The sequence below is a fragment of the Salvelinus namaycush genome, chromosome 41 (genome assembly GCF_016432855.1).
Source record: "Salvelinus namaycush isolate Seneca chromosome 41, SaNama_1.0, whole genome shotgun sequence".
NCBI lineage: Eukaryota > Metazoa > Chordata > Actinopteri > Salmoniformes > Salmonidae > Salvelinus > Salvelinus namaycush.
The window spans coordinates 9,548,355-9,559,632 of record NC_052347.1 but is presented as its reverse complement, the minus strand read 5'-3'; the positions used below and the strand labels follow the sequence as shown (position 1 = coordinate 9,559,632).

Below are 11,278 nucleotides of genomic sequence, written 5' to 3'. Positions count from 1 at the left end.
AGTTTTTTGGATCAATCCTCGGTGTGATCGCTCGACGACGTGGTTGTTCTCATTTGGGACCGCGATGGTTATGGATCAAATGGATTAGTAGCAACATTTGTTGCGAAGCGTTCAACTACAACCCAACATACCATCGGACAGTCAGACCGGATACCTGCACCCTCAAGACCACAGCTAAGCCCTCTCTTGTTCTCTTTCTCTCTTTCTCTTCACGCTATGTTCCAGTGCTTTACACTGAAACCGACTCTATTTCCTAAGTACATTGAAGTTTCATTGGAGCTGGACTAGTGTGTATATGAACACCACACATTCATACCCTCTGCACTCCTTCCCAGGAAGAAAATACAAACTATTGCAAATCCTCTGTGTGATGACTGGGTTCATTCATTATTGTATGAAGTTGCTGTTTATTTGCTCTGCCATTATTGTTATGAGGTATGTTTGGTGGGGTTACCAAGAATTGTGGAAGGACTGATGTGATGTGGGATCTATAGGATGTGTATTCTTTTTTTCTCTCCGCTGGCTATCTGGTCAACAGGCTACACTCTAGGCAGTCTCTTCTGTTGATGTGTGTGGGTCTGGTAGTGGTACTCTCGCTGTTCTACTATTTTCCTTTCGGCAGGGTTAATACCTGCCTGGCGCCCGAACAAAATCTTCTTTACCTTTCTCTAATTAATACCGCTACAAACTGTTCTCTAGAGATCAGCTAACTGAACATGCACAGCGACATGTCCGTCTTGTTTTTAGTCATAGTGCAGTTTCATAAGGCCCATATACTCTGCTAGCATATGTATTGCAAGTCTATCCTTTGGCATGGAGTTACCTGTAAATGTACTTTTATCAATCATATTGTCCATCACTTGGTTGATGTCTCCAGCAAGGACAATCTGCCCCTCCATATTTCCCAGTATAACTTTGACCTCATGATTAAAATCAGGGTCCTTGTTGGGAGCATATATGTTGCATAACACTACCTTAATCCCATTTATAAAAGCCTCAAAGCAGATAAGCCTGCTAAACTCATCAGTGTTGCCTCAACATTACAAAATTAAGTATTTTGCATATCAGAATAATTACCCCATTTTGTTTGAAATTAAATGAGCTATGATAACTTTCTGCAACCCAGCCTCCTCTAAATTTCAGTGCCTCTGTGTCTGTTAAATTCCTGTATGAACACAATATCCACCTGTAATTATAGCCTGTGAGCGTTTAGTGTCCCATTTATCACGCGTGACAACTCTAATGAACATCATTATATAACATTTCACAATATACTCTTGCCACTGTGTGCCTGGTGCCTGGTAGTTCAACTAGTAATTTAACTACATTTTGCAGTAGCTTGGTGGGAGTTGAACTACATTGAAATCGAGTTAGGGTTTTCAGTAGTTAACTACTTTTTCCCCCATGTAGCAGCTAACTACTGGAACTACACACTACTTTTTTTGCTAAATAAAATAAAATATGGATGAAGTAGGCAATCATTTAATTTTTTGGTGCATTAGACCTGCCTAATTCTGACTTGAAACATCGTTTTTGTGTTAATTGATATAGGGGGCAGCATTTTCACTTTTGGATGAATTGCGTGCCCATAGTGAACTGCCTCCTACTCTGTCCCAGATACTAATATATGCATATTATTATTACTATTGGATATAAAACACTCTGAAGTTTCTAAAACTGTTTGAATGATGTCTGTGAGTATAACAGAACTCATGTGTTTTTTTAAAAATCTGACAGCGGTTGCATTAAGAACAAGTGTATCTTTAATTCTGTGTAAAACATTTATCTTTCATCAAAGTTTATGATGAGTATTTCTGTTATTTGACGTGGCTCTCTGCAATTACTCCGGATATTTTGGAGGCATTTCTGAACATGGCGCCAATGTAAACCGAGATTTGTGGATATAAATATGCACATTATCGAACAAAACATAAATGTATTGTGTAACATGATGTCCTATGAGTGTCATCTGATGAAGATCATCAAAGGATAGTGATTAATTTGATCTTTATTTCTGCTTTTTGTGACTACTATCTTTTGCTGGGAAAATGGCTGTGTTTTTCTGTGGCTATGTACTGAGCTAACATAATCGTTTGGTGTGCTTTCCCCGTAAATCCTTTTTGAAATCAGACAAATTGGCTGGATTCACAACATGTGTAGCTTTAATTTGGTATCTTTCATGCGTGATTTCATGAAAGATAGATTTTTATAGTAATATATTTGAATTTGGCGCGTTACATTTTTTCTGGATTTTGGCCAAGTGGGACGCTACCTTCTCAACTATCCCAGAGAAGTTAATAGGCTCAAATACACACTGTCAACATTTTACCCCAAAGTTCTCTGACTTACAATTTTTACTCTATGACATTTCAGATTTACATATGATCATTTTTTACAAAGGCCTATCACTAAACATTGTAACAATATATAGGTTACGTGCATTGTATTTCAGTGGAGTTAAACAAAAAGCTGTAGTTTCATTGAATGAAATAGGCTAACATCCACATTGAATAGTGTCCAGTTAGAACGTATCAATTCCCCTGATGAAGGCCTATAAAACGACTCGTCACCAACTGACATTTCGATTAATCATTCAAAAAGACCAGAAATATGGAACTTTCAAATGGGTGAGTTTGTCTGAATATGAAGATAAAACACATTGAGTCATGCTCTTTCTTTAATAGTTTACTCCCAATCTACGCTTCTCCCTAAATAAACACATAAATAATTCGCATTTAATAAAGATAATATTGCAATTCATTGTGAATATTTCAACGATAAATAAAAATAAAATGTAGGGCTAAATAAGTTTTTTTCCTGAGATAATTGGCATTAAAGTTCTGAACCTTCATTGGGTTGAATGGTGTCAGATATTATTTTGAACTTAAAACGATATGAATTGTGGTATTAAGAATTATATGTAGTATGTAGAGAACATTGAATAGAACAAGGCTATGTCAATAACTACATTTTGACAAATGCCGATGAAGGCTAATCATGACTTGTTTATTCCATCCGTAATAAATGACCAAGCATTATCTTTAAAGGTGGGATGAAGTTGACACAATGACGATATGTGACGCACTCGAGAACCTTGCCCCCTCAAGACATTCATCCAATCATTTTCTGTGTTCTGATCAGGGCGGAGATACTGAACATCAATAAATTGGACGTCGCAGGAGACAAAAAGCTCAGGGGTCCCTTGTAACATTTTGCAAGTACCAACGAAAAGCCACAAACAAACGTCAACATGGTCGACTGGACAGATGCTGAGCGCAGTGCCATCGTAGGCCTGTGGGGAAAGATCAGCGTGGATGAGATCGGACCCCAGGCCCTGGCCAGGTACATTCTTATAATATTTATGAAGATATTATTTAATGATAACACGATAATAGGCTACCTAGACTATTTAGCACTAATTGCGTAGTTGGAAACCGCGGTGTTCACCTTTGGTGCGATACAGACCATATTGATTGTGAAGTATAATTTTAATGGCAGCCTGTTTTATTTATTTTTAGACTTCTGATCGTGTCTCCATGGACTCAGAGACACTTTAGCACCTTCGGCAACCTGTCCACACCCGCTGCCATCATGGGTAACCCCGCCGTGGCCAAGCACGGAAAGACCGTGATGCACGGACTGGACAGAGCTGTGCAGAACCTGGATGACATCAAGAACACCTATACTGCACTGAGTGTGATGCACTCCGAGAAACTGCACGTGGATCCCGATAACTTCAGGGTGAGTATTACACTTTAGCAAACTGAAACAAAATACAAAAATAAATCGTCTAAAAAAATTAAATAGCGTTATGAGCCGACGTAAAGCTTATTCCAATATTACATTCTCCATCTGGTTCCTTTACCGTCCACTCTCCACAGCTCCTCGCCGACTGCATCACCGTGTGCGTGGCCGCCAAGCTCGGTCCAAGCTCAGAACTCCAGTCTGTTAGGCTGGAAGCGCTACATTTAAAAGCATTTATCTTTTTGAAGTATTGTTTATGGAAAACGCTCTCCTGTACTGATGGCACAAGGTTTCTTCACTCTAAAAATTGGGGAATGTGAATGAAAAAAACTGTTTTGATTATGGTTTTCATATACATACTTTGTCCATAATCTAGAGGCCTATGGGATATTCATTGATGGGATATTCATTGATGGGATATTCATTGATGGGATATTCATTGATGGGATATTCATTGATGGGATATTCATTGATGGGATATTCATTGATGGGATATTCATTGATGGGATATTCATTGATGAGGTAAGGAAAGAGGATGGCAGATGTGATCTGCATAACATACTAATACCAATTGACATACCTTTGTATGCCTCCTTGTCTGTATACCTGCAGACACAAAAGTGAGCAGTTCCGCCATCTGTGTCACGACTTCCGCCGAAGTTGGTCCCTCTCCTTGTTCGGCGGTCGAAGTCACCGACCTTCAAGCCATCACTGATCCTCTTTTAATTTTCCTTTGGTTTTGTCTCATCTTCCATCACACCTGGTTCCAATCCCATCAATTACATGTTGTGTATTTAACCCTTTGTTCCCTCATGTCCTTGTTGGTGATTGTTTATTGTAAGTGCTTGTGCACGGCTGTTCTGGTGTGCACTGGGTTATGTACCCATTTATTTTATTTATTCTGTTTTACGGTGGGTTTTGTTAATAAACTGCGCCGTTGGAAACAGTTATTTCTCTCATGCGTCTGACTTCTCTGCCGCCAGTTCGCACCCTTACAGAATCACCGACTCAAACTATGGAGTCAGCAGGAGCAGGTACCCCGGGTATAGGGGTGGAGGAGCGCGTCCAGGAGCATGCAGCAATGCTTCACCGCCATGGACCGCGTTGTCCGGACAATGGACCGCTGGGCGAGACGGAGTTCTTCCAGCGCCTCCACCAGCACAACCGGGATCTCTCCTGAGCGCCCCTCTTCCGCCTGGACCCAGTGGGATTCGTCTCTCCTTGCCCCAGGAGTACGACGGGAAGGCTGCGACTGCCAGGGGTTCCTGATACAATTAACCTGGTCACCATCCACCCGGCTCCGTCAGGCCGTGAAAGGGTGTCCGCCCTCGTCTCGTGCCTCACCAGGAAAGCTGGAGTGGGCCAACGCCGTGTGGAGAGAGGGAGATGCGGCGTTGGACCAGTTTGAAGAGTTCACCGGCCGTTTCCGGGCAGTCTTCGACCACCCGCCCGAGGGTAGAGCGGCAGGTGAACGCCTCTTCCATCTGAGGCAGGAGACGAGGAGTGCCCAGGAGTTCGCCCTGGAGTTTAGGACCCTGGCTGCCGGCGCGAGATGGAACAACAGGGCCCTGATCTACCATTACCGCTGCAGTCTGCATGAGGACGTCCGTCGGGAGTTGGCCTGCAGAGACACCACCCTCACGTTCGACCAGCTGGTGGAACTGTCCATCCGGCTGAACAACCTGCTGGCTAACCGCGGACGTTCAGATCAGGGTCTGGTGGTTCCATCCTCCCGCACCCCCTCTCCAATACCCATGGAGCTGGGAGGGGCGGTGCGCAGGGAGACCGGAGGGGGTTCCAGCTCGTGCACCATCTGTGGCTGCAGAGGTCACACTGCTGGTCGTGCCGGGTTGGTTCCTCTGGGGATCGAGGCAGCAGGCAGGGCGCTCTGGCGTCACCCCAGGTGAGCCGGCACCATTCTCACCCAGAGCCCTCTGTTGCACATATGTTTGTTTGTCACTTTCCCTGAGTTTTCCCCGCATAAGACGCTCGTCGATTCAGGCGTGGCTGGGAATTTTATTGATAGAGCGTTAGCCCATAGTTTAGGGATCCCCATTGTTCCCGTGGATGTGCCCTTCCCTGTTCACGCCTTAGATAGTCAACCATTAGGGTCAGGGTTGATTAGGGAGGTCACCGCTCCTTTGGGCATGGTGACGCAGGGGGGGTCACACAGAGAATTAGTCTCTTCCTTATTGACTCTCCTGCGTTTCCCGTGGTGCTGGACTTACCCTGGTTAGCTTGTCATAACCCCACTGTTTCTTGGCCACAGAGGGCTCTCACGGGGTGGTCGCGAGAGTGCTCAGGTAGGTGTTTAAGGGTTTCCGTTGGTGCTACTACGGTGGAGAGTCCAGACCAGGTCTACACCGTGCGCATTCCCCCTGAATATGTCGATTTGGCTCTAGCCTTCTCCAAAAAGAAGGCGACTCAATTACCAACCTCAACGACGGGGCGATTGTGCGAAAGATCTCCTGGTAGACGCTACACTTCCCAGGAGTCACATATATCCCCTCTCACAGGCAGAGACGGAGGCTATGGAAACATATGTCTCCGAATCCCTGCGTCAGGGGTCCATTCTGTCCTCCACTTCACCCGCCACCTCGAGTTTATTTTTTGTGAAGGAGGGAGGTCTGCGCCTGTGTTTTGACTATCGATGTCTGAATCAGATCACTGTGAGGAATAGTTACACACTACTGCTCATAGTCACAGCGAGTCAATGCACGGGGTGCGCTTCTTCACTAAACTAGATCTCAGGAGCGCTAACAACCTGGTGTGCATCCGAGAGGGAGACGAGTGGAAGACGGCTTTCAGTACCACCTCTGGGCACTGAGTACCTCGTCATGCCGTACGGGTTGATGAATGCGCCATCAATCTTCCAAGCCTTTGTAGACAAGATTTTCAGGGACCTGCACGGGCAGGGTGTAGTGGTGTATATTGATGACATTTTGATATACTCCGCTACACGCGCAGAGCATGTGTCCCTGGTGCACAAAGTGCTTGGTCATCTGTTGGAGCATGACCTGTACGTCAAGGCTGAGAAATGCCTGTTCTTCCAACAGTCCGTCTCCTTCCTAGGGTATCGCATTTCCACCTCAGGGATGGAGAGTGACCGCATTGCAGCCGCGCGTAATTGGCCGACTCCCACCACGGTAAAGGAGGTGCAGCGGTTCTTAGGGTTTGCCAACTACTACCGGAGGTTTATCCGGGGTTTTGGTCAGGTAGCGGCTCCCATTACCTCACTGCTGAAGGGGGGCCCGGTGCGCTTGCAGTGGTCAGCTGAGGCGGACAGGGCTTTTAGTCACCTGAGGGCTCTTTTGACCTCGGCTCCCGTGCTGGCCCATACGGATCCCTCTTTGGCGTTCATAGTGGAGGTGGACGCATCCGAGGCTGGGATAGGAGCTGTGCTCTCTCAGCGCTCGGGTATGCCACCGAAGCTCTGCCCCTGTGCCTTCTTCTCGAAGAAGCTCAGCCTGGCGGAGCGAAACTATGACGTGGGGGACCGGGAGTTGTTGGCTGTCGTCAAGGCCTTGAAGGTGTGGAGACATTGGCTTGAGGGGGCTAGACACCCTTTTCTCATCTGGACTGACCACCGCAATCTGGAGTACATCTGGGCAGCGAGGAGACTGAACCCTCGTCAGGCAAGGTGGGCCATGTTTTTCACCAGTTTTGTGTTTACCCTGTCTTACAGACCAGGCTCCCAGAACGTGAAGGCAGACGCATTGTCCTGGCTGTATGACACAGAGGAGCGGCCCATGGATCCCACTCCCATACTCCCCGCTTCTTGCCTGGTGGCGCCGGTAGTGTGGGAGCTGGACACGGACATTGAGCAGGCATTACGTGCAGAGCCCGCTCCCGTCCAGTGTCCCGTTGGGCGTCTGTACGTCCCGTCTGCTGTTTGTGACCGGTTGATCTATTGGGCCCACACGTCACCATCCTCTGGTCATCCTGGGATCGGTCGGACAGTGCGCTGTTTGAGCAGGAGGTACTGATGGCCTACCTTGGCTAAGGACGTGAGGGTTTGTTTCCTCCTGCTCGGTGTGCGCCCAGTGTAAGGTTCCTAGGCACCTGCCCAGAGGTAAGCTACACCCCTTACCCGTTCCGCAGCAGCCTTGGTCGCACCTGTCGGTGGATTTTCTGACTGATCTTCCACTCTCACAATGTAACACCGCGATCTTGGTCGTTGTGGATCGTTTCTCTAAGTCCTGTCGTCTCCTCCCTCTGCCCGGTCTCCCTACAGCCCTACAGACTGCGGAGGCCTTGTTTACACACGTCTTCCGGCACTACGGGGTGCCTGAGGATATAGTGTCTGATCGGGGTCCCCAGTTCACGTCTAGGGTCTGGAAGGCGTTCATGGAGCGTCTGGGGGTCTCGATCAGCCTTACTTCAGGGTTGCACCCTGAGAGTAATGGGCAGGTGGAGAGAGTGAACCAGGATGTGGGGATGTTTTTGCGGTCCTATTGCCAGGACCGGCCGGGGGAGTGGGCGGCATTCGTGCCCTGGGCCGAGATGGCACAGAACTCGCTCCGCCACTCCTCCACTAACCTCTCTCCTTTCCAGTGCGTACTGGGGTACCAGCCGGTTCTGGCGCCTTGGCATCAGGGTCAGACCGAGGTTCCTGTGGTGGACGACTGGTTCAGGAACGCAGAGGAGAATTGGGAAGCCGTACGTGTACACCTTCAGCAGGCCGTGACGCGCCAAAAGAGGAATGCAGATCGCCACCGCAGTGAGACCCCGGTGTTTGCACCGGGGGACCGGGTCTGGCTCTCGTCCCGAAATCTGCCCCTCCGCCTGCCCTGCCGGAAGCTGGGTCCACGGTTTGTGGGGCCATTATAAGTCCCGAGGAGAGTGAACAAGGTTTGTTACAGCTTCCACCCGATTACCGTATTAACCCCTCGTTCCATGTGTCTCTCCTCAGGCCGGTGGTGGCTGGCCCGCTCCAGGTTCCTCCGCCCCCTCTGAACAACGGGGGGCCCCCGGCGTACTCCGTTCGCTCCATACTGGATTCGAGGCGCCGGGCGAGGGGCCTTCAGTATCTCGTGGAGTGGGAGGGGTACGGTCCGGAGGAGAGGTTCTGGTCGAGGACGTGTTGGACCCATCTATGCTGCAGGAGTTCCACCATCTTCGTCCGGATCGCCCTTTGCCTCGCCCTCCGGGTCGTCCCCGAGGCCGGTATCGACGCGCAGCTGGAGCCGCGCCGGGGGGGTACTGTCACGACTTCTGCCCGAAGTTGGTCCCTCTCCTTGTTCGGGCGGCGTTCGAAGTCACCGACCTTCAAGCCATCACTGATCCTCTTTTCATTTTCCTTTGGTTTTGTCTTCCATCACACCTGGTTCCAATCCCATCAATTACATGTGTATTTAACCCTCTGTTCCCCCATGTCCTTGTCGGTGATTGTTTATTGTAAGTGCACGTCTGTCCTGGTGTGCGTTGGGTTATGTACCCATTTATTTGATTTATTCTGTTTTCTGGTGGGTTTTGTTAATAAACTGCGCCGTTGGAAATAGCTATTTCTCTCCTGCGTCTGACTACTCTGCCGCTAGTTCGCACCCTTACAATCTGCACCCAAGCCTTCAACATATTCTTATAGCCTACATATTCTTACCTCTTTGTTGATTGGTATCCAATGAATTGCGTCCATTTTCTGTTTTAGAAAGATTTGCACATATATGAAAAGCTAGCTCATCATAAAACAATATACATTTAGGTCATACAAGGGACAAACCTTACCTTAAATTGAGGATCTTTACATTTTTCAGATAAGTGCCGGCACCTGCTGCCCTTTCAAATCCAAATGTTTCAGTTGGGCAGTTAGGTTCCTGCACGAACCCCCACCAACTAGAGGTTCCTCGATGAACCCCACCTCTTATGGGGTTCTTGGAAGAACCTTTTGGGGGCCATTTTCAGTGCCCAGAGGTTATATCTATTGGACTTGGGGCACTGCTGAGAGTTTCTCATATTTAGATTTTTTTTATTCTGCTTTGCCACTATCATCAAACACTGAGAACTAAAATATTGTGTTGTTATGGATATTATTATTGAGAATAATAACTGGGGAGGGGCGGTAGTTCAAGAATGTACCCCAAAAGGTTATTTGAGGATCCATTAAAAGGGGTTCTTTGAAGAACCCTTTTAAAGTGTTCTTCGAAGAACTTATAGGGGTTCCCCAACAGTTTCAATTTGAAGAAACCTTAAAGGGTACTTCAGGAACCTTTTATTTTTAGAGTGTAGTTAGGCCTTCAGAGGGTTCAAATGAGTGATACAGGCCTAAACCTAGGGCTACATATCTTCCAGTTTGAAATCAAAATGATTTCATAAAACGTGGACAAATATTAGCGAATTTTAAAGGGATATATAAGCCTAAATATATTTAGATATTTATATTCTTTGTTTTTAGATATTGGTTTCCTTACAAAATAATTACTGCAATCCACTGTCAAGAAATGCTTTTACCGTTTTTGGATTAAAACCCCATGTAGCCTAAATCAGTTTAAGTACATTTTTAAAGGTCATACCCAAATCATATAAATAATTTTAGTGCAGTCAACGTGATTTTCCCTGCGTTTTATATATTTCCACACTATGAGGTGGGAATAATAATGTGAAATTGTGAAAATTATGGTAATGCCCTTTTAGTGTAAGAGTGGTTTGAAAAGACTGCCTGAAATTCCTGCCTGTTTTCATGGGATGGAGTTTTGCAAATAAAAGCTTGTTTTAAGTTTTCCCCTCTCCACTCAGACCACTCTCACAGTCCAAGCAACGTTCCTACTTGAGAAATGTCTCTTGGCTAAGAAGCTTTTTTTGGATAGCCTACTTAATTGTTACTCAGAAATGATTTGATATTGAGATAAAAACGGCTGCATTGGACCTTAAACACATTGAGTAACACCAGTGGCATCCCGTCATTCAGTTTTGAGCGCCACACTTTGGGAGGGGATTCTGCCACTGATAGATGAACCATCTTTAGGACAAATCCGATGATGGTGAGTCACACAAAATAATGTTCCAAGAATTATTGCATCAATTCACGTAGTCCCATCAAACAAAGTTTGCGGTACAAAACTGCATATGAATTTACATACTCATGTGTAATCTTTTCCCCCATATGTTAGGCTACGTCTGCGCCTAACCTGCGGGTTAAACCAAGCCTGCGCGTTAAAACGATCAGAAACAAGAGCGTGCAACAAAAGGCCGAGAGATTATCCTACTAGTAGGTTTACGAGACTAAATCTCCACAAATGTATAAAAAAAATACACGTTTGTACGAAATAGTAAAACCATTTAACTTACATACATTTAGGTTCAGAGATGCAAGGAAACTTTATTACAAAATAATAAAAAAATACAAAATACTAAAGTATCAAAATAAACTACAAAATTCCACGGTGCCGAAAGGTGTTTTGGTTGAAAGTCGAGGCACGGAACTTCCAGAGTGAGTGTGTGGTATATACAGAAAAACGCAACGTGTTCGTTTTTCAAAGTCGATTTCACTTCCCCAACCAAATTCACTGCATTGAAAATACAAAATAGCCTATTCTAT

General features: G+C 46.2%; 1 protein-coding gene across 1 annotated transcript; it reads left to right on the top strand.

Annotated features, from left to right (window-relative positions):
* Nucleotides 1-3,206: 3,206 nt before the first annotated feature.
* On the top strand, nucleotides 3,207-5,013 carry LOC120033988 (hemoglobin subunit beta-like). Its single transcript, XM_038980387.1, has 5 exons — nucleotides 3,207-3,342; nucleotides 3,519-3,741; nucleotides 3,882-3,943; nucleotides 4,728-4,778; nucleotides 4,950-5,013. The coding sequence occupies exons 1-5, from the start codon at nucleotides 3,251-3,253 to the stop codon at nucleotides 5,011-5,013; spliced, it is 492 nt and encodes a 163-aa protein (XP_038836315.1). The 5' UTR covers nucleotides 3,207-3,250.
* Nucleotides 5,014-11,278: the final 6,265 nt, after the last annotated feature.